The 22,573-nt window shown below is 43.8% G+C and overlaps 1 protein-coding gene across 1 annotated transcript in view; it reads right to left on the bottom strand.

Annotated features, from left to right (window-relative positions):
* Window positions 1–22,573, bottom strand: part of DIAPH3 (diaphanous related formin 3) — a 437,750-nt gene that overhangs the window by 377,479 nt on the left and 37,698 nt on the right. Inside the window, exons 10-11 of the mRNA XM_065400973.1 lie at window positions 20,393–20,731; window positions 19,154–19,268 (exon numbers count right to left, since the gene is read on the bottom strand). Coding sequence (XP_065257045.1) covers window positions 19,154–19,268; window positions 20,393–20,731 — 454 coding nt within the window. The remainder of the gene's footprint in view (window positions 1–19,153; window positions 19,269–20,392; window positions 20,732–22,573) is intronic.

Below are 22,573 nucleotides of genomic sequence, written 5' to 3'. Positions count from 1 at the left end.
TTCTAAAATTTCTCTATTTAGGTAATTCAGACACACAAGAGAACCAAAAATTTTTCATGTAACATTCCCCAGGTTTTGCACTTGTGTTTGTCAACTATTTTTTGCCATATTTTGGAGGAACTTCATATGAAAATCAGTTTAAAAAGTAATCACATCTTGCTTCCTTAAGTAGATTAAAATTTTGGTCTTGAGAACTAAACTTTTCTCCTACCCATAGCAGAACATTATGGATAGGATGAAGTAGCTGATGCTGCTGAAGAAAATGGCGGGGAAGGTCGCCACGGTAACACCAGCAGGAGAAAATGCAGCAGTGCTAAGGAAGTCCACTGTGCTAAGGAAGTCCACTGTGCCAAGCCTGGCACCGAACCCACTTCTAGAGTGTGCGGCAGAGAAACATTGGGATGCAGTACAGACGGACCCAAAGGTTCAGCAGCCTATCCAGATGGCGGGACTGGAAACTACAGAGCCTGGCAAAGTCCTGGCCCAAAGCAGAAGAAGTCTGTTGCCAACTGATATGCTGCCGAAGTGGACAGAGCCAGTGCCAGCATCATAGAATCATAGAATATCAGGGTTGGAAGGGACCTCAGGTGGTCATCTAGTCCAACCCCCTGCTCAAAGCAGGACCAGTTCCCAACTAAATCATCCCAGCCAGGGCTTTGTCAAGCCGGGCCTTAAAAACCTCCAAAGAAGGAGACTCCACCACCTCCCTAGGTAACGCATTCCAGTGCTTCACCACCCTCCTAGTGAAAAAGTTTTTCCTAATATCCAACCTAGACCTCCCCCACTGCAACTTGAGACCATTGCTCCTTGTTCTGTCATCTGCCACCACTGAGAACAGCCGAGCTCCATCCTCTTTGGAACCCCCCCTCAGGTAGTTGAAAGCAGCTATCAAATCCCCCCTCATTCTTCTCTTCTGGAGACTAAACAATCCCAGTTCCCTCAGCCTCTCCTCATAAGTCATGTGCTCCAGCCCCTAATCATTTTTGTTGCCCTCCGCTGGACTCTTTCCAATTTTTCCACATCCTTCTTGTAGTGTGGGGCCCAAAACTCGACACAGTATTCCAGATGAGGCCTCACCAATGTCGAATAAAGGGGAACGATCACGTTCCTCGATCTCCTGGCAATGCCCCTACTTATACAGCCCAAAATGCCGTTAGCCTTCTTGGCAACAAGAGCACACTGTTGACTCATATCCAGCTTCTCGTCCACTGTGACCCCTAGGTCCTTTTCTGCAGAACTGCTACCCAGCCATTCGGTCCCTAGTCTGTAGCAGTTCATGGGATTCTTCCGTCCTAAGTGCAGGACTCTGCACTTGTCCTTGTTGAACCTCATCAGGTTTTTTTTGGCCCAATCCTCTAATTTGTCTAGGTCCCTCTGTATCCTATCCCTACCCTCCAGTGTATCTACCACGCCTCCCACTTTAGTGTCATCTGCAAACTTGCTGAGAGTGCAGTCCACACCATCCTCCAGATCATTAAGCAAGATATTAAACAAAACCGGCCCCAGGACCGACCCTCGGGGCACTCCGCTTGAAACCGGCTGCCAACTAGACATGGAGCCATTGATCACTACCCGTTGAGCCCGACGATCTAGCCAGCTTTCTATCCACCTTACAGTCCATTCAACCAGCCCATACTTCTTTAACTTGGCGGCAAGAATACTGTGGGAGACCGTATCAAAAGCTTTCGGTCCTGGACTGAATGGATGCCCTGAAGCCAGAACCAGAGTCAACAGTAGGGACTCTCTCGGAGGATGCAGAAGAGTGTCCACTACCTTTGGAAGGTCTCATCCAATCTTTTCCTCAGTGCACTCAACAGGGAGCGCCTCTTCCATCTCTTCTGAGAATCACCGTCTCCAGAGCACAAAACGATAGCGCACTCTTGAACCCAAGGGCAACCTCTCATCCAACATATGTATCAGTGACAAAGCAGGCCATGTGACCTGTTTTAGGAAAAGGTCCCTAGCTACCTGAGCCATCTTTGCCCAAGCATAGCAAGCACTGCATGTGGAGATTGTTGTTGGCGATAACTCCCCCACACAGTGGATAATGCTTGAACCATGGTGAGGGCATCACCAGGGAAATACTTAAATAAATCTAAATAATACTAATACTAAGAGTACTAACTAACAACGTACAACTAGAGCAAATCATAAAGAGACAGCGATTGTGAAGTTAAGAACACAGAACTCTGACTCCAGCCACAGGCAGTAATAAGGAATTGAGGGCGGTCAAAGCAGCACCGGGGGAGGGCTACGGTCATGAGGCGCAAGTGCTGCCTCCTACAAGTACTGCAAAGCAAAATTCTCTGGCTCAAAACGGTGAGCATGCAGATATCTAAGTTAAAATCACAGCTGCATCTACATGAAGAGGAATGGTCGTAACAGCTCAATGAACAAACAATGAACAAACACTCTGCTGCATTTGAACAGGTGTGACAGAGAAGCACTGCCTGACAAAAATAAAGCTTTACGAATCATGAGAAAATGTCTATTGGTAAGTGTTCACAGCATAACTAAGGACTTAGCCTATGGAAACCAGGGTGGATAAAAATGATTGATTTTTTTTTAAACGTCAAAAACATCTGATTTTTTTTTTTTATTTAAATCAGGTTTTTTTCTGGAAAATTATGAATTCTAATTCTATAGAATGAGACAATATATTCATGTAATGTTTAAGAAAAGTTTTGTAAATGACTTCCAATAGTTCATGGATTAGGGACCCAATCTTAGGGGTTTCCAGGGGCTTCTATGTAGATTATTTTAGGTTAACCTTTCTATCTACCCAATGGGACTCAGTCCTAAGTCTAGAAGATACCATCAGAGATGCTTAGTTTTGCAATTTTCAAACTGTGGATTTGTGTCTCCAGAGATTACATGCTTGTTAACATCAAAAAGGTTTTAAAATAAATAAATAAATAAACATATAGAGGTGGGAAATAACAGACCTCAACCCTATTGTCCCTCTGCAAATGTGTACACAGAGTCAATCCCTTACCTCTCTCTAAAAGTGCAAAGTTTCAAAAAGTTCAATGAATAGAAGATGGTTGGGGGCGGAATAGATCTGGACAAGGAAAAGAAGTCTGGAGAAAAATGTGAGAAGGGAGGGACAGGCAGTAGAAACGAAAGTGAAACTGTTTGAGCAGCATATTGCAGAAGTCTTGAGGTCTTTCTGAGTGTAGCCTTCATTGATTTGAGATCTACCATACCATTCTCTCACCAAAAGGGAAAACCTATAATGGCAGCAGGCCATAAAAGAGACCCAGTTTGGGAATATTTTAATTAAGTTCCTCTACCTGTGGGTAAGACAGGCATGCGTGCAAAATGCAAACACTGCAACAAAGAAATGCAAGGCCTGGTTGCCCAAATGAAACAACATCACGAGAAGTGTTCCTTCTCAGGAGGAAGCTGCGTTGAAGAGGATGACAGGAACATGTCTGAACATGCAGGATCTTCAGGTTAGTAAACTTTTTTATTTTATACTTCTTTCTTAACGACTGCCTGTCTTCCTTCTGGACTATTCTTGAATTCTAATGTTTGAGCAAAATATATAGTTGTTACTCTATGGTACTATCATTTTAGATGCAGTTGTGATAAAATAAATAGCTGCAATAGGCAGATCTTCCTTTTACAATTTCACCTTTAAAGTAGTACTGAGTGTCAGTGAATGCAAGGAGTAATACTAAATGAGCAGTATGGTAATAATAATTAAATAACTGCATTGACTTATTTTGTTTAGGAGAATCCATCCTCAACATACAGGATTCTGAAGACTATCCACCTTCAAGATCACCATCATTTGCTATAGTTTCAGAAATGTATGCCAATTATAGTGTTTCAGTCACATCATGTATATCACATAGCCACAGTATATCACCTGTAGCAAAAAGTAAAAAAAAAATCTCCATCATCCAGAAACAACCATAGATAATTTCGTGATAAAAACCAGCAGATTACAAAAAGTAGTAATTGATGAAAAAATTGCCCGGTTTGTTTATGCAACAAACTCTCCTTTCTGTATGATTGAGAACCCACACCTCATTAACATGGTTCAGTCATTAAGACCAGGATACAGTCCACCGAACAGAGCAGATGTCACAGGCAAATTGCTGGATAAAGTGTATGAAAGAGAAATTGAGCAGTGTGCAAAAGGTCTAAACGGTAAAATTGTTAACCTGAGTCTTGATGGGTGTAGCAATGTCCACAATGATCCTGTTGTATGTGCTTATGTGACAACAGAAGAAGGGAATGTCTTCCTTACAGAAACAACTGACATCAGGAAATGCACACACAGCAGAATACTTATAAGAAGTAGCAGTAAAAGCTATAACCAACTGTAAAAAAAAATGTCTACTACTTAGCTTGGTCACAGAGAATGCTGCAAATGTATCCAAGGTAAGAAGAAATTATTTAGAAGAGTGTCCCAAGCTAATAAGATACGGTTGCGCTGCTCATTTGATGCACCTCCTAGCCAAAGCCTTTAGTGTTCCACAAATAAAGGCTAATGTTATTGAAATTGTAAAATACTTCCATTAACCACCACTTTGCAGCAGCTGCTCTGAAAAAAGTAGGAGGAACGAAGCTAACTCTCCCACAAGACATGCAATGAAACTCAATAGTGGACTGCTTTGAGCATTCAAGGACTGACCTAATCTGATAACAGTTTGTGAACAAAATAGTTTCAAAGTAGATGGAACTGTCACAGCCAAAGTTCTCAACATTGGGCTTAAGAGAAATGTTGAACACATGCGGAGTACCCTGAAGCCTATTTCTGTACCCTTGAACAAAATGCAGGGGAAGAGCTGTTCTATTGCTGACGCTGTTGAAATTTGGAAGAAACTGAATGATATCTTAAAAAGAGAAATATGCAATGACAGAGTTAAATTATAAGCATTAACAAAGCGAGTGGGACAAGCACTATCTCCAGCTCATTTTCTTGCAAATATTCTCAATAGTCGGTACCAGGGCCAAACCTTAACTATTGAAGAAGAGGAATTGGCTATGACATGGACATCCAGCAATCATCCCTCCATAATGCCAACTATAAAAAACTTCAGAGCTAAGGGTGAACCATTCAAAAAAATATACATTTGCTCATGATGTTTTAAAGAAAGTCACACTAGTGAACTAGTGGAAGTCACTTAAGCACTTGGATTCAGAGACTGTTGAAGTGATAATCTCACTTTTAACAGCAGTAGCTTTTTCTGCCGGTGTAGAAAGAATATTTTCTTCCTTTGGACTAATACATTCCAAATTGAGAAATCATTTGGGACCTGAAAAAGCAGGAAAGCTTGTTTTTCTTTTCCAGATTATGAACAAACAGGAAAATGAAGGTGAAGACAACTGAGTTAGCTGCAGAAGCCAATATTTTAAGTTTATCAGTCTGTTTAATTTTTTTTAATATTTCATTTAACTATTTTAGTTAAAAACAAGTTTAACAAAAACAAACCTGATTTTATAAAACTTGAATTTTTAACTAAATTCAAAAATGCATATGCTTGTTTTGTTAAAATATTATATGTTTGCTGTTGAAGAAAAAAAATCCAGAATACATAATGTTGTTTTAGTTAAATAAAACAATATAAATGTCTGTCTGGCGATGTTCTCCTCCTAATACAGCATGGCAAGAAAATCCTCCAAATATTAATAATTAACCTCTTGAATTGGAGATAATTCACCTCCCAATGACTTCATAAGTATCTGCTTCAATTACCTTTGGTAAATGAAATAACCAACCAATCATTCATTTTCTGATATAGCTGTAAAACTAATCTGAAAAGGTTTCAAAATAAAATCACTTAAAAAATGTATAGTGTGTACCTTCTAATAATGAAACCTACATCTATCTCGGAGTTGTGAAGAATATGTATTAAGGTTATAACAACCAACAAGAATGCACTTTTATGTAGAAATCCATGATTAAATCGAATCTTCCTGACTATTGATTTAAATCATGATTTCAATCAATTTGATTTCAATCAAATCCACCCTGGTGGAAACAGAACACACTTTTGTGCCATATCCCCCAACATTGTGCACCCATTAAAAGAGTATGACTGAAAGCAATGCCAAGATTCTTTAACAAAGTCACTACCTCTAAACAAGTGCTTTCACTAAATGGGTTCACCAGCTAAGATGTAACATGCTACTTTTCCCCTCCAAAAATTCTTAATTTTCAAACAATTTCTCCCACCCACCCCTAATCCTTGGAGAAGGTGCCTGTGGACACACATCCATGGTCCTTGCTACTCAGGAGCTGCATCATGGTAGAATTCTGAAGGTTACATTCCTGTCTTCCATGTGAGCAGTGTAGTTGCTGGTCCAGGGTATCACTGGTCTGTTTGTGGACTGCAGAAAGAACACTGATTGGTTATTGCCCACCCCCCGCCCACTGTTCATCAGCTGCGCTCACAAAAAGTTCCTATGTTCAGCCAGGAGCTTTGCTTCACCCTTCCCTCGCCTTTCCTTGTACGTAAAAAAAAAAAACTTGTGGTTTTTGTCTACACTGGGCCAGACGGGACCACTGTGGGTTTGCTGGGTCTTTTATATTGTTTTGACTTTAAGGCAATTACAGGTATTTGTGGTCATGAACAAGTCTTTTCTTGCTGCAAGTTGGCTAACCAGGAGGATTTTTTGCATAAGAATTCAGGAGGCTTGGCTTCTAATTTTATACATTTAATTATGTGCAACTATCATAATTTTTAGTTGTGTGGTATTGTTGGCAGCAGTTATTAACCTGTCTCAGGCCCGAGTACAGGGTCAAGACAATATGTGGCCGGAGTCCTCTATATTAAATAGTATGGGGTGGAGGGCTTTTAGGACTAGCAGACACAGCAGTAAACCTTCGCAAATCCCTTATCCCTAATATGGCAAAGGTACAGGTGTGACAGATATGGCAATTTCCTGCAATAGGCTGGGTAAACCTTACAGAATTAAGTTAAATCTTAGTTAATTAAGTTTAAGTATCTTCACAGTTCATTCTGTTAAGAATACAAATGTTTGTGTGTTGTTGTGGAAAGGAGGAGACATAGCTAACAAACCCTGGAAAGTATTACGAGCTTGAAAGGACTCTATGAAACAATGTTCTAAACAAAATAAAGTTAAGTGGGATTCCCAGAAAATACTTTGGAGGAGGATGAATGCAATTTACTTAACGTCCAGATTCATCCTTTTAAAGTAGTGCCTTGAAGAGAGACCCGTTGTCTGGCTGATTACCTATTCACAATCTCTTCAAAGATCCAAACTGGATAAAGGAGTGATTCTCACATTCATGTGCATGTTTGTTCTTAGCCAAGGTGGTTATGAACTTGTAGCCACAAAAAAACCCTTTGGTAGGGTTTGAAAACTGTTCACCTTCCAAAGTCCTTGTTGCAGTTGGGATGATCTCCAGTAAGCTTATTAGCATGTGTGTCAGTTGTTTCTTTTTAAATATGTTTTCTCTGTATTGCTTTTACATTAAGAATAAGGAGGCTTGCTTAGGAAAAGCTGTGCAGTAATTTAACTGCGGCAAAGGTAAACTCGGTTTACCTTGTCGGAGGAGAAAAGTAAAGCAGGTCTGGCTCAGGCAGTCTGCCTTTGCTGGGGAATTCAGTGTAGGCAGAGAGATATGCAGCCTGGAAATACTAGAGTCAGGATGAAGACGCCCATGTCTCCGCTCAAGAGAGGTGAGAATTGTGGAGCTGAAATCCTAATAGTGCGTGCCCTTGCTGGACCACAGAGTAGGAATACAGATGTAGTTGCCCTAATCTGTGACAATGGGATTGGGGATTTGGATCTACTGCCACAGCCTGGCAGCTCACAGGGGATAACCCTCCTGCTTATGGTAGTCTGGGTTGGCCAGCTGAGACACCACACTGGATTAGTTCATGCTGCAGAGTTTAGTTAATTGCTAGTGATTCTTTTCTTCCACAGTTCTGAGTTAAGTACATGGGTGGCGTGTGACTCCTCCATTTGGGGGAGGCTACACGTGTCCGAACCGGAGCCCCACCCCGAGGCCTGCCCCCGCTGAGCCTCCTCTCCCAAAAGCCCTGCCCACACTCCACCCCCGCCCGCCGTTCGCACCTCTTTGACCTTCCACCAGCCCCTCACTCGCGTCTCTTTGCCCCATCCCCTGGCCTGCCTGCCCATGCCTCTTCACCCACTCCCCAACCCCCGCCCCACACCACTTCGCCCTCTCCCCTGTCCGCTGCTCACCACTCACACGTGCCTCTACACCTCCTCCTGCAAGGCCCCCATGTGAGCAGAGCGGGGACAGGGAGAGGCAGAGCCTTCGGGGAAGAGGACAAGAGGGAGCGGGGCCGGGACGGAGCACATGCGGGGCCACGGTCAGCGTGCCCACTCTTTTGATGGTGGCACACTCCCAAGACAGCGGGCTGCCTGTTTGGGGAGGCTTAGTCTCCTCTGGCCACTTATACCCACTGCTAATGGTTAAGTATTAAATAAAAGTTGCAACGGTGGCTTATCCCCCAATGCTGTCCTTTTTTCCTGCAGTTTCCATTCCATAACATGTTAATAGAAACACAACTTGAAGAGTATCTGTAAACTTCCTACTCACAAACAAATGCAAGAGTAAAGATTGTTATAGCTAGTTACACACTTCAGAAGATGTCTGTACTCCAAGGGCTGAAGGCAAGCTAGCTCCAACACCTGTAGCTGGTAAAATAATCCAAATAATTCAAAGCCAAGACCAAATTTTCTGGAGTACGGGGCAAGATATTGAATTGTACATCTGTAAGCAGAGTCAGGATGAACTCTACCCAGACATCTGGTGGTGAATTATGGCGAGTGTGGAAAAGAACTCCAGGGGCTTATCTTGTTTGCATAGGTACACCCACCCGCCTGGCATGAGACAACAGCAACTGATAGTGGTTACTTTGGATGGGGTGGGATCCCCAGTTTCTCTGTTATTGGGGCAGGAGGAATAAAGTGTTGTTACCCTGATTATGTGAATCAAGGACAATGAAACTGTTTTATGACAGAGGATCTCACCATCACCTAAGTAGCACTCGCCAGACAAGGGACATGGGTTCCACAACCCAGTGAATTGAGAGAGGATGGGGACAGGTATTTGTACCTGATGGTATGGGCCCCTTTTGAGGGCCTGAAACACCAATTGCACCACCTCCTCTCTCCACTGTTGAATGTCAGAGCTAACTTTGATTCCATTAGGAGTCTAGTTACAGGCTGCTGAGCTGAATTCACTTTGGGCCAATGGTGCACGAGCACTGGGGCTCCCCTACTATGAGCTGAAATCACAAAAGAGCTAAAGTTACTAAGAGCTGAGATCACTGAGTGCTGTGTTAACTAGTGGGGGAGCCTGAAGCTATATTGCTAAGCGGCTGGCGGAGCAGTTTGCGGAGACGGCTGGAGGAGCAGCGCGGAGCCTTGCGGGGACGGTTGGAGTGGCCCAAGGAACGGCAAGCGGAGCTGTTTGCGGGGACGGCTAGAGTGGCTCACAGGTCGGTGAGCGGAGCAGAGCCATTTGCAGGGACGGCTGGAGCGGCTCACAGGTCGGTGAGCGGAGCGGAGTGGAGCAGCTCGTAGAGCAGAGCAGTTTGTGGGACGGCAGGAAGTGGACTGGCTCATGGTGAAGGCTGCGGCGAAACCCCACGGAGAGGTGGTTAGTCGGCCTCGGATCACATAAGGTGCCCCTTAACACCCTGCGTGCCCCCCTTTTACTCTGGGGCTGCACTGAACAGGGACAGAGACTTTGGGTGGTTGCTGGACCCAAGAGACTTTGGGGGTGTTGGACTTTAGGGACTCTGGGTGATCTTTGGGTTACTGGATTCAAGAACCAAAGGGAAAGGGGATGGCCCAATTTGCTGGGGTGGGTCTTTTGCTCATGGTTTGTGTTAGGAATCCTGTTTGTGGTGTTTTTTCCAATTTAATGCTGATGTCGTTTACCTCATGTTATTAAACATTTTCTGCTACACTCAGACTCCGTGCTTAGGAGAAGGGAAGTATTGCCTCTTAGAGGCGCCCAGGGGCTGGTATGTAATTGTCCCAGGTCACTGGGTGGGGCCTCGAGCCAGTTTTGCATTGCGTTATTGAAACGGAACCCCTAGATACAGAACCTGGCCCTTGTTGCTGCCAACTTGATGGGCAGAAGGGTTACACATCAACACAGTGAAGTTCCTCTACTGCGTATACCTCGAAAATGGGAGGAAATGAACAGATCCTTGAAGGGCACCACCACAAGCTCTCTCTTGTCTTGTAGGTAGGAAACGAACAACGCCTGCTAATTGTACCAAACCAATACAATACGAGGGTAAGGCAAAGAATAAAATTTTTGAAAGAGTCTCAGTGAACTAGGACCCAAGTCTGAATGACTGGTACTGTGGGAGAGAGAACTCAATATTGATGAAAAATGATATAAACAAAATTATTGTAACTTTTTAAGTCATTACAAACTTGTTTGCATCTCTACAGAATATTAAGATATAGCCACAAGAACGTTATAGCCAGTATGCTGAGAAACATAATACACGTTTAGCTAATTATGTTACATAATGCAAAAGCTAATAAAAAAATTCCAGAAGCAAACATCAAGCAGACAAAGCATGTAAACATTTTTAGGAAGAAGCCTGATTGTGAAAGGAATGCAGGTTGTATTATTAGAGCAATACATCTCAAGGCAAAGCATACCTTTACCAAGCCCTCTCCCTCCCGAACCCCATTTCTTTCCAAAGTTTAAACCCACACATAGAATTCTAGAAATATCCTGATTAAAATTGATTTATTTTGTAAACACACAAGTTTCCATTCTTTAAACTTGGAAAACATTTACGGTGGGAAATGTTTTGCAGAAGATACAGGTTACTTCCAACTCATGGTTTCTTTCCATTTAAAGGCGAAAATCTTTGTTCTTTCTCAAATGGTTAAGATGGCATAAGCTTCTTTTAACATATATATTTGCAAATATTTTCTATCTAAATACAAGCCTTCATATAATAACTGGCTGATATTGTTATATGTATAACAAGATGTTTTATGTACAACCATACCAAGGCCATTTGCTAAACCAATTACTAATGTAAGAAGCCATTTAAGTATAGAATACTTAAATTAATGGGGAATTAATTAATTACTGGCAGTGCTCAAACAACTTTTAGACCACTCAGGAAGACAAGAAAAATCAAAGAAAATCATCTTTCCAAAAACTGTCATAGAATCAACAACTTAAGCTAAAGGCTTTCTATAAGTTACTTAATTTTAAAAGAGTTTTAAATGTCGATCACTTACCTATACTGAGACTGAGGTTCTTTGAGATTTGGGTGCAGATATGTATTCCACTTAGGTGTGGGTGCATTCAGCACCCCAAATCTAGAGAACTTTGCCTAACAGTACCTGTAGGGGTGGCGTTCACATCCTGTGGCCCTGCCCCTCCCCTGACAGTATAAAAGGCAGGGCCACCCGAACCCCTTTCAAATCCTTCGCACCACAATCAAAGGCTGAAGACTCAGATGCAGAGGGAACAAAGGGTGTGTAGTGGAATATATATTTACACCCTCATCTTGAAGAACAGTTGCAATACAATTAAGGCTATGGCTACACTGGCGCTTTACAGCGCTGCAAATTTCTCGCTCAGGGGTGTGAAAAAACACACCCCTGAGCGCAGCAAGTTACAGCGCTGTAAAGCGCCAGTGTAAACAGCTAATCCCCTCGTGGAGGTGGAGTACCTGCAGCGCTTTGAAGTTTCGAGTGTAGCCACGGCCTAAGAAACCGTCTTGTCTTCAAGATGTTACAGGCATGTAGTCTACTCAGGTGGTCTCAAGCCATTTCAGTACATGGTGAGACTTGAAGTCTATTTAAACAGAGACTGCAGAACAGCCTTCTCAAAGTTAGCATGTGATCTAGATGCCATTAGTGTACAATAGCTAACAAACAAGTGCGGAAGGCCACATGTGGAAGACCACAGAGCAGCCCTGCATATGTCCAATGTTGAGACATCACTGAAAAACACGATTGATGTAGCTTATGTTCTTGCCAAATAAGCTACATCTGTAGGAACGTTGTATAAGCTGTGGTAATACAGGAAGTTATCCACTTGGAGCCGGGTTGTGGAATAGACATGAGCAACACATTTCAAAGAACACCTGCTATAGAAAAAGGTAACTGTCTTTTCTTCTTCGAGTGTTTGCTCACGTCCATTCAACTTAGGTGACTCCCAAGCCATACCCCTTGGAGATGGGTAGGAGTTCATGAACATGTAGATTGCAATACAGCTCTGCTGAACCCAGCGTCATCTCTGGCCTGCTGAATGATGGCATAATGGGTCGTGAATGTGTGCACCAAGGACCACGTCACGGCTCGACAGATGTCCTGGATCGGGAAGTGTGCCAGGAAGGCTGCCGAAGATGCCTGCACTTTTGTCGAGTGGGCTCTGACAATCGGTGGCGGAGGGACTCCCATCCACTCATAGCAGGTCCAAATTCAAGAGGTGTTCCAGTTAGAAATCCTCTGCGTGGACACTGGGAGACCCTTCATCATATCAGCTGTAAAGAAGAAAAGATGAGTCGACTTATGGAAAGGCTTTATCTGATGTAGGTAGAAAGCCAGGGCCCTTCTTCCATCCAAAGCATGAAGGTGCCTCTTCACTAGTCTCATGGGACTTTGGGCAGAAGACCGGAAGAAAGATGTCCTGGATCCTGTGGAAAATAGACACCATCTTGGGAAGGAAGGCCGGGTGCGGCCGCAGCTGAACCTTGTCCTTATAAGAAGGCCGTGTATGGCGGTTCTGAGATCAAGGCTCGCAGCCCAGAGACTCACCTCACCGATGTCACCGCAACCAGGAAAGCTACCTTCCACAATAGGCGAGACAGGGAGCATGAGGACAAAGGCTCAAAGGGCAGGACCGTGAGCCTGGACAAAACCAAGTTGAGATTCCACTGAGCGATTTAACTTGTGGGAAAAGTCTCTCAAGACCTCTCAGAAACCTGACCATCATGTCATGGGAGAACACCGTCTGCCCCTGGATCAGCAGATGAAAGGCGGAAATGGCCGCCAGATGCACTCTGATAGAAGAGTGTGTGTCAGGCCTGGTTCCTCAAATGAAGCAGGTAGTCCAAAATCAACTGGATCGAAGAATGCGAAGGGTAGATGCCCCGTTCAGCCGCCCAGTGGGAGATCCTTGTCCACTTTGCCGGGTAAGTCTGTCTAGTTGAGGGATTTCTACTCTCAAGGAAGACCTTCTGGACCCCTTCCGAACAGGCCCGTTCCTCAGGGTTCAGCCATCCATGCGATGAGGTGGAAGGACGCAAGGTTGGGGAGCAAGAGTCGACCGTGATCTTGTGACAGCAGGTCCGGTCAGTTCGGCAGGATCCACGGATGGATCGCCGCCAGCCTCAATAGCATCCCAAACCAATGTTGGCACGGCCACGCTGGAGCGATCATGATAACCTGAGCCTTGTCTCTCTTGATTTTCGCTAGGACCTTGCTGATGAGCAGAATTGGAGGGATCGCATACATCAGGCTTCCTGCCCACAGCAGGAGGAAGGCATCAGAGAGCGAGCCCTTGCCCAGAATCTGTCTGAAGCAATACCTGTGGCACCTCCTGTTCTGCCTGGTGACGAACAAATCCACTTGGGGAGTTCCCCGCCTCTGGAAGGTCGTGCCGGCTACCTCTGGGTGAAGCACCCACTCATGGTAAGAGGAGAAGTCCCTGCTTAGGTGATTGGCAAGCACTTTCTTGGCACCCAGGAGGTGACACACTTCTAGGTGGAGTCTGTGGTCAATGCAGAAGTCTCAGAGATGGAGTGCCTCTTCGCAGAGGGCCGAGGATCGCGCTCCCCCTTGCCTGTTGATATAGAACATCGAGGCTGTGTTGTCCTTCAAGATTCCGACCACGCTGCCCGACAGGTGAGGTAGGAAGACTGCACACACCCTGCAGACAACCCTGAGCTCTTTGATGTTTATGTGTAGCATCATTTCCTTTGGGGACCATGGGGACCACATACCCTGGGTCTGGAAACTGCCAAGGTGCACCCGCCAGCCAAGGTCCAAGACATCCGAAACCAACTCGCCTGAGTGAGGAGTGCCATCGAAGGGAACTCCTTCCAGGACTTTCGCAGGTTTGGTCCACCATCGCAGCGAGGTAAGTATAGTCGTGGGAATGGTAACAACCTTTTCCAGATGGTCCCTTGACTGGGAATAGACTGTCGCCAGCCATTGCTGCAGGGGTCACATCCGGAGCCTGGCGCAACACATATGTGCACGCTGCCATGTGACCTAGGAGGCGCAGGCAAACTCTGGCCATGGTCAAGGGAAATGCAGAGACTTCTGTGATGAGGTCTACCAACGCCTTGAATCTCTCCAGCAGCAGGAATGCCCTGGCGCAGGTCAAGTCGAACACTGCTCCGATGAACTCTATCCCCTGGTTAAGGTGAAACTACCTTAGATAAAGTTTGGATGTGTCCTTAAGGACATCTTGTCTCTGAAGACTTGAGTATAAGGAGGTTATGGCATTAAGGCTTATACTTCGCTGACTCTTTTTGCATGTTATAGCCACCAGAAAGGGTGTCTTCTGGCAGAGGAGAGACAAGCAATGATGGGGGAAAAGCAAAGACTTCCTCTGATGTGACAAGTCTCTGAACCTCCCCGGAGCATGAGAGATCCAATTCACTCATCACGAAGGGGTAGGAGGAGAGAGACTTCGTATTTCTACCATCATTGGCAGCAACTCCGATCACACTGGAACTGACTGATCCTGAAATTTCAACTTTGATGATACCGATGGAAAGGTTGTTACCAGAACAAGGTCTAATACTGAAGCAGCCTCACTTTATAGGCTTTAGAGACCTGGCTCTGAGACTTAGTATGTCCTAAGAGATTGACAGAGTAGGTTTGCTTGAGTAATGAGGAGTTGTGTCAGACAATTTCGTAGCCAACTAAGAAGAGGAACTGCTCTTATATTTGTGCGATTGTTTTCTGCCTTCCTGATGAGAGACTGATGGGGTCTGTGGTTAGAGGCTCCCCTGTAGCAGAGTTGGACATCATGGCAGACATGCATTCCACGTAGATTCAGCTTGATGTACAGGAAGGGTGCCCTGGCCAAGGTCTGACTGTGGCTTCTTGGCCTTTTCTTTGAGGTTTTTTCTAAGCCTATGTTCCCATGACTAATGGATACAGCCAGAGAAGGAGCAGCAAATATTGCACTTAGCTGTGACGTGTGCTTCCCCAAGACAGTACAAGCAGTGCAGATAGTCACTGCTGACCAAAAGGAATGGGGGCAGGAGACAATTCTTGAAGCCCGGAGTTCTGGGCATAGTCCAATACCCATAAGAGGGTATGGGAGGGGGAGGGGGAGGGTTGCCCCAGAGATGAGGAATCAAACTACAAAAACTTTTCTATAGTTTTTATATCTTCTATGAGTAACTACATAGAAAAAGCACTAATGCAATGTTTAATACGTACAGCATGAAAAATTGAAGGAGAGCAGCTCCGGACACTGGAGGTTCTGACCCAGGCAATATGGCAGTATGAAGGAACTGGAGAGGTTGTTAGCCCACCCCACCCTTCATCTCCTCAGCTGAAAGTATGAGGAAAGCAAGGGCACATGCACATGTCTTTCAAAATTCTCTTACTCCAGGTGCATAGAGCACATGCCTACCCCACAGTGGAATACAGACAGGAGCCAGCTTTTAAAGAAGAACAGGCTTTTTTTTTTTCCAAATCTGATTTTTTTTAAACTCTGATCTGTTGACAAGCAGCCTCGCATACATTGTTCTTATGTTTGTTGCAGTGGCATGCCTTTTGAGAATAATGTAATTAATCATATAAAAATCAGAGACTTCAAAATGCTGCCAATCAGACAGTGCTTTGCTGAAAAAGCAATAGTGCATAGGTAGCTGGAGGAGTGAGTTATTTAAACATGAATGCATGTTTGTTTGGGTTTTTTTGGCTCAGGCCATTTTGCCACATGCTTATCATTTTAGCACCAACAAATCTAGAAGGGATGGGGTAAATGTGAAGTTTAAGAAAAATGAAAAAAAACCAAAACAGAAGTTTACAGTAAAATAAATTGTCATTACCTTCCATTTTATTACCAGAACTTTCACTGGTTAGTAAGCGTGCAGCTGAAATTACTGAACATTTTCAATAAACTTACTGTCTCATTCAAATTCCTTCCTACCAAATAAACAAACAACAAGGACTCATCCATTAATGCATCCATCACTCTAAAGAATAAATTCAAACTTCTTGTCCATACTCTGAAGGAGATAAAGGGGCAATGTTGCTCAATAAGTGCTCTGGTTTACTATGGTGTCCCCAGCACTTACTCAGTTTTGTCAATGCAACGAGTCATGACATTACCTTCATCTGCCACTCCCATGCTACTCCCTATGTCAGGAATACCCTCCATATACCTAATTCTAAAGCCACCAGACTCACTTCATTCAAGTATCTCGTAGAAACTCACTTCAGGCATAGAATCTACAATAAACGAACTAACACAAAAAACTTCTTTACAAAGAAAAAAAAATCAGTCACCCCATGAAGTTAATACAGCCATGTTCAATCTCACCCCATTCTTCTTCTCATCTTCACCATCACATCTACATTTTAGACTGCAAGTTTCTCAGGGTATCTGTTCTGCAAAAGCCTGTAAAAGGCACCGCTGGATGCAATCCTAATAAATTATAACTTATCCATCACCCTGAAATAAAGATAATTCTTGCCATGTAACATAACAAAGGGGTCAGATTCTGTTAATCTAAACAATACTGTTCTTCTTAATACCACATCAAAATCTGAAACCATGCCACTAGCACCTAAGAAATAAAAAGAATCATCACAATCATTATTCTGATGGTAGGTTCATACATAGTTAACTAGGTACAGAAACAATTATATCTGTATCAGTATAGAATGTCATAGTGTTTTCCTCAACAGTCAATGTTAGTGAAGATATACATATCTATTTTGGCATCTCCTTAAAAGCATACTTCAATATAGCTGTGATAGAAATATGCCCTATCACTGAAAGTGAAAACTTCGGAGAATTTCTGCCAAGGGCAGTCCTAATGCTTTAGATGCCACTAAATCTATTGGTCTGTCTCCTCAGGGACAAAGGAAACAGCTCACAGTTTAGACTCTCAGATGTCATGGGGATATGAGAATATTAATTTTCCTGTTCAGGAAAGTAGCAACACAACCACAGGCTCTGAAGGGGAAATCCTTGGTTGTAACATACTCAAAAAGCAAATGTAGAGAAAGAGAAGAAAACCAGGAGCAGGCTAAATGAAACTACTTTAGAGAGGGGGCTGCCCTCTGATTATCTGTGGGATAGCTGACCTTTCCACAGGCCTTAAAAAATTGGGTTAGGGACAGACTGAGCAAGAGCAGGACTTCATGTGTAGGAAGGAGGGAACCTCGTGAAAAAAAGATTACCAATAACTGTTTCCCAGAAAGCCTGGGTCAATTATACTCATATATTTAATTGCTGCAATATTTGTTCAATGTGGGCTTGTCTGTATCCTTGGTGCATCAATAAACCATGTATATTTGCAAGCTAAACACCATAACTTCTGGACTCTACGTTGAGACTCACTAGTTTGTCAATAGCTAATCGTCTTATGTTGTATGAACAGATATTCTTAAATATGACGGAACAAAAAAGTCTGAAAATACCAGGAAGCATTTTGGTGTTTTTCACAGAAAATTTTGTTCTAACTCACACATTACATACTGCTTTCAAAATGATGGGATAGAATATTATTACTTTAATAAAAATGAAGTGTGACTCTAAAATTTACCATTTTTCAGACTGCATATTTTTATGTGCTCGCACGTAAAATATGGAAAGTCAAAGTGTTTGATATATATCAGGGGTCGGCAACCTACGGCACGCGTGCCAAACACGGCACGCGAGCCAATTTTGAGTGGCACGCTGCCTGCCGGTGAGAGGAGAAGGAGGGGAGGAGGGGCCGGAAAGCGCCACGCTGGGGGAAGAAGCGGGGGAGGAGGGAAGCTTGGCTGCCGCAGGACCAAGCTTCTGCCTCCTGCCCCGGCAGGGGAGAGCGGTGGGAGGGGGTCCCGGCCCCCCGCCCCACTCAGCCCCCCCCGCCCACCGCTCTCCCCTGCGGGGGCAGGAGGCAGAAGCTTGGTCCTGCGGCAGCCAAGCTTCCCCCCTCCCCCGCTTCTTCCCCCAGCTTGGTGCATTCCGGCCCCTCCTCCTCCTCCCCCTCCCTCTCCCTGCTGGCAATAGCCATTGGGAGGGGGAGCGGAGCAGAGCCGAGCGGCAGCGTGCTCACTGCTCCGTAGAGGAGGCAGAGAGAGGTAGGGACAGAGCCTGGGGGAAGGGGGTGGAACAGGGCATATCCCTCCCAGCCGCCTGCCCTGAGCCGCTCAGGGCAGGGGGCTGGGAGCACCCCCACGAGCTGAGCACCCCAGCCTTCTGCCCTACACCCCCCACACACACCCCAGCCCTCTGCCCTGACCTCGAGTCGCCCCCAACACCCAGCCTTCTGCCCTGCACCTCCACACACACCCCAGCCCTGTGCCCTGACCTCAAGTCCCCCCAACACCCAGCCTTCTGCCCTGTACCCCCACACACCCCCAGCCCTCTGCCCTTACCCCTGAATCCTCCCACACCCCCAGCCTTCTGCCCTGAACACTCCCCACTGCCCTTTGCCCTCACCTCTGAACCCCCCCACACACACCCAGCCTTCTGCCCTGCACCCTCTGCCCTGACCCCTGAACCCCTCCCCCCCGATCTGGGGTCCCAGCTGCCGGCCCCTTGCCAGCCGGCGTCCCGGCCACAGGCCCTGCTCAGCCCGCTGCAGGCCTAGGTGAACAGAACCCCAGGCTGGAAGCGGGCTGAGCAGGCTGGTGGCGTAAGATCAGCATTTTAATTTAATTTTAAATAACGCTTCTTAAACATTTTGAAAACCTTGTTTACTTTACATACAACAATAGTTTAGGTATATAATATAGACTTAGAGAGAGACACCTTCTAAAAAACGTTAACATGTATTACCGGCACGCGAAACCTTAAATTAAAGTGAATAAATGAAGACTCAGCACACCACTTCTGAAAGGTTGCCTACCCCTGAGATATATAATATTCTTTAAAATTAGTAGGCTGGGATTACAAATGGTATGTTTGATTAGAAAATACAGCTTTAAAAGTAGTAAATCAAGTCAACGAATTACTTACCTTTCTTTTGACAACAAAATGTAAGCTCCAGTTTGCAAAGCAAATCAGCACTCTCATACTTGTCCTCATCTGCTATTAGCCAGAAACAGTTTTCAGTCATTTCATGTGGCCTAATCTGCAAATCAAAGAGATATCAAAGCTTCCTTGTAAATATGTAGCATAACCCTCCTTAAAATTCTACTTTGCTGTAAGGTATACACAAGACGTAACAACGGTGAAGCAGCTGGTTGCTGAGACCACTGTCGACCATGCTGAACAATACGGTCTCATTGTTTTCTTGTAGTCCCATCTATCTGTATCCATCTGTTCTTCTGTTGTCCCTTGTTTTGTACTTAAATTGTAACCTCTTTGAGGCAGGGATTGTCTTTTTGTTGCATGTGTACAACGCCTAGCATAATGAAGTTCTGGTCCACAACTAGAAGTCCTAAGTGGTACGATAATACAAAATAATAACTGGACACTTGAAAGGCTGAATGTTCATAGAGTATTCGTAGAGTATTTCAATCACTGTTTTCACAATTACAAACATTTCTAATTTTGAAAATACGGTAAAATATATTAATGTACTAAAAATATTGTTTAAAATAAATTAGATTCTAGTGTTTAGAAGATGTCAATACAAACAAGATCTTTAACACAAACTGAGTTTTAAACAACTTTTGTTTAGAATTGTTAGAATAATTCTGACTTATGTTGAAGCGCTCATGACAAATGTCTATAGACAAAAAGATTTTAATATAAAATATTTTATCAGTACTACCTTATTAGTTAAGGGTCTAAATGTGCCCTGAATAGAAATATAGCAAATTTGACATCAGTGTAGATTTAAGACATTATCAGTTCTAAGGGAGACCTTCTGTGAACACAACTGATTCAAACACGAGTATAATACAGTATTTTTTTAGCTATATTTTTCCTATGGATAACTCTTTACACTGAGTTTTTTGGTCCAAACATTTGTATTAATATAAAGAATAATAAATGATTTTTTAAAAAATGGATTATTTTTAAAGACAAGTGATAAGATGGAAATACTGACAGAAGCAGAAATCCCTAGAGGGAGGAAGGAGGAAAGAGTGGGGAGGAAAGAAAAAGTAAAGCCATAATAGGAGATTGATACACGTTATATTTTCATTAAACTGACATTCATTCTACACAGCTTACCCATCTGGCAATGCCAAATTACTGTAATTTCTACGTTAAATTTGGCACCAGAAATTTTCCACATTTAAGTTTTACCTTTGACCAATTGAGCCTTTTCATGGTGATCTCAGGTTTGAATTCTTTTTTAGGCTTCAATCCAAAGGGCAATGTACGTGGAGGCGGAGACCACTGTACTCCAGGAAAGCCTGGCGGCGGAGGAGGTGGTGGTGCACCAAAAGATGGAGGCATTCCTGAGCCATTCATAAAGGGCAGTGGCGGAGGTGGTGGCGGAGGCGGCACTGCTCCATTAAAAGGTGCTGGTGGGGGAGGTGGTAGTAACTGTTCAGGTGCTGCAGCAGCTGATGGAGGAATAGATGTGCCTCCCTGTATTGATGGTAAAAAATGAACATCTGATCCATGTGGTATGGAGCCATACTGGGGAGAAAATAAATTTTTTTATTCAGACTCATTTTCTTAAACTGAGTGCCATAAGGTTCATATTTACAGAATAAATGAAAAAGTAATACTTTCAGTGACAGACTCCTTCTCCATGAAACAATGAAATATGAATTTTATTGAAACTGACATGGTCTCTTTACATCCATATCTTTCATAATAAGAGTTCTTTGTCTTGCAAATATAATTTAGACTCAGAAGCAGACACAAAAACATAGAGATACTGTATTCAACACCTTGTTTCATTGGACGTGATAGAATTGCTAAGACAGACAAGATGGGTAAAGTAATTTCTGTTGGTGAGAGAGGCAAGCTTTTACGCTTACACAGAGCTCTTTTTCAGAATATTTCTAAGAGTAATTTTTCTTGCTTCTGGATGGATTTTTATCTAAGACAGCCAGAGTTTGGAGCAAACCAAAATCAAGATGGTCAGATCCTCAAGCTGCTATTACAGTTGAAAAAGAACTATTCCAACAATCAAGGATCCAGAACCAGTGGCATCACTTGGGACTAACTTGGTCCAGTGATTATTATAAACTACCTGAACAGAAGAACTTGGGGGGGGGGGGGGGAATCTGTTTTCCTAGATAAAAGCCATTCACATTGTGACGGGTTGGGTCACAGAGCTCCCCTTGTGACTGTCACCTGATGTGCTGAGACTACCTCTGAGCCCGTTTTCCCTGCCAGCTTGGGACTTCAGCACCCTGCCCTGTTGAGCCAGACACACTAGCCTGCTGCAAACACAGACCCAGACCTGAACCATATCCCCAAAGCTGCAGACTTAACTGAAAACAGCTTAAGAAGTGCTCCTGTCTCTAGCACCCAGATACCCAGTTCCCAATGGGATCTTAACCCCAAATAAATCTGTTTTACTCTGTATAAAGCTTATACAGGGTAAACTCAAATTGTTCGCCCTCTATAACACTGATAGAGAGATATGCACAGCTGTTTGCTCCCCCAGGCATTAATTACTTACTCTGGGTCAATTAATAAGCAGAAGTGATTTGGGGGGGGAGGGATAGCTCAGTGGTTTGAGCATTGGCCTGCTAAACCCAGGGTTGAGAGTTCAATCCTCGAGGGGACCACTTAGGGATCTGGGGCAAAATCAGTACTTGGTCCTGCTAGTGAAGGCAGGGGGCTGGACTCGATGACCTTTCAAGGTCCCTTCCAGTTCTAGGAGATAGGATATCTCCATTCATTTAAATTTAAATTTTAAATTTAATTGATTTTATTAAGTTTAACAAGTAGAATTTAAGTCAGGGGTAGACAACCTGCGGCACGCGAGCTGATTTTCAGTGGCACTCACGCTGCCTGGGTCCTGGCCACCAGTCCGGGGGGCTCTGCATTTTAATTTAATTTTTAATGAAACTTCTTAAACATTTTTAAAACCTTATTTACTTTACATACAACAATAGTTTAGTTATATATTATAGACTTATAGAAAGAGACCTTCTAAAAACGTTAAAATGTATTACTGGCATGCGAAACCTTAAATTAGAGTGAATAAATGAAGACTCGGCACACCACTTTTGAAAGATTGCCGACCCCTGATTTAATTGGTTCCAAGTAATAACAGACAGAACAAAGTAAGTTACCAAGCAAAATAAAATAAAACACGCAAGTCTAAGCCTAATACAGTAGGAAATTGAAGACAGATAAAATCTCACCCACAGAGATATTCCAATAAGCTTCTTTCACTGCTTTCTAGTCTGGGCAATTCTTGCCCCTGGTACAGTCCTTGTTCCAGCTCAGGTGGTAGCTAGGCGATTTCTTATGACTGGAACCCCCTTTGTTCTGTTCCAGCCCCTTATATAGCTTTGG

Source organism: Emys orbicularis, chromosome 1 (assembly GCF_028017835.1).
Source record: "Emys orbicularis isolate rEmyOrb1 chromosome 1, rEmyOrb1.hap1, whole genome shotgun sequence".
Lineage (NCBI taxonomy): Eukaryota > Metazoa > Chordata > Testudines > Emydidae > Emys > Emys orbicularis.
The sequence above is the reverse complement of the archived record's forward strand: the minus strand, read 5'-3'. Positions and strand labels throughout refer to the sequence as shown.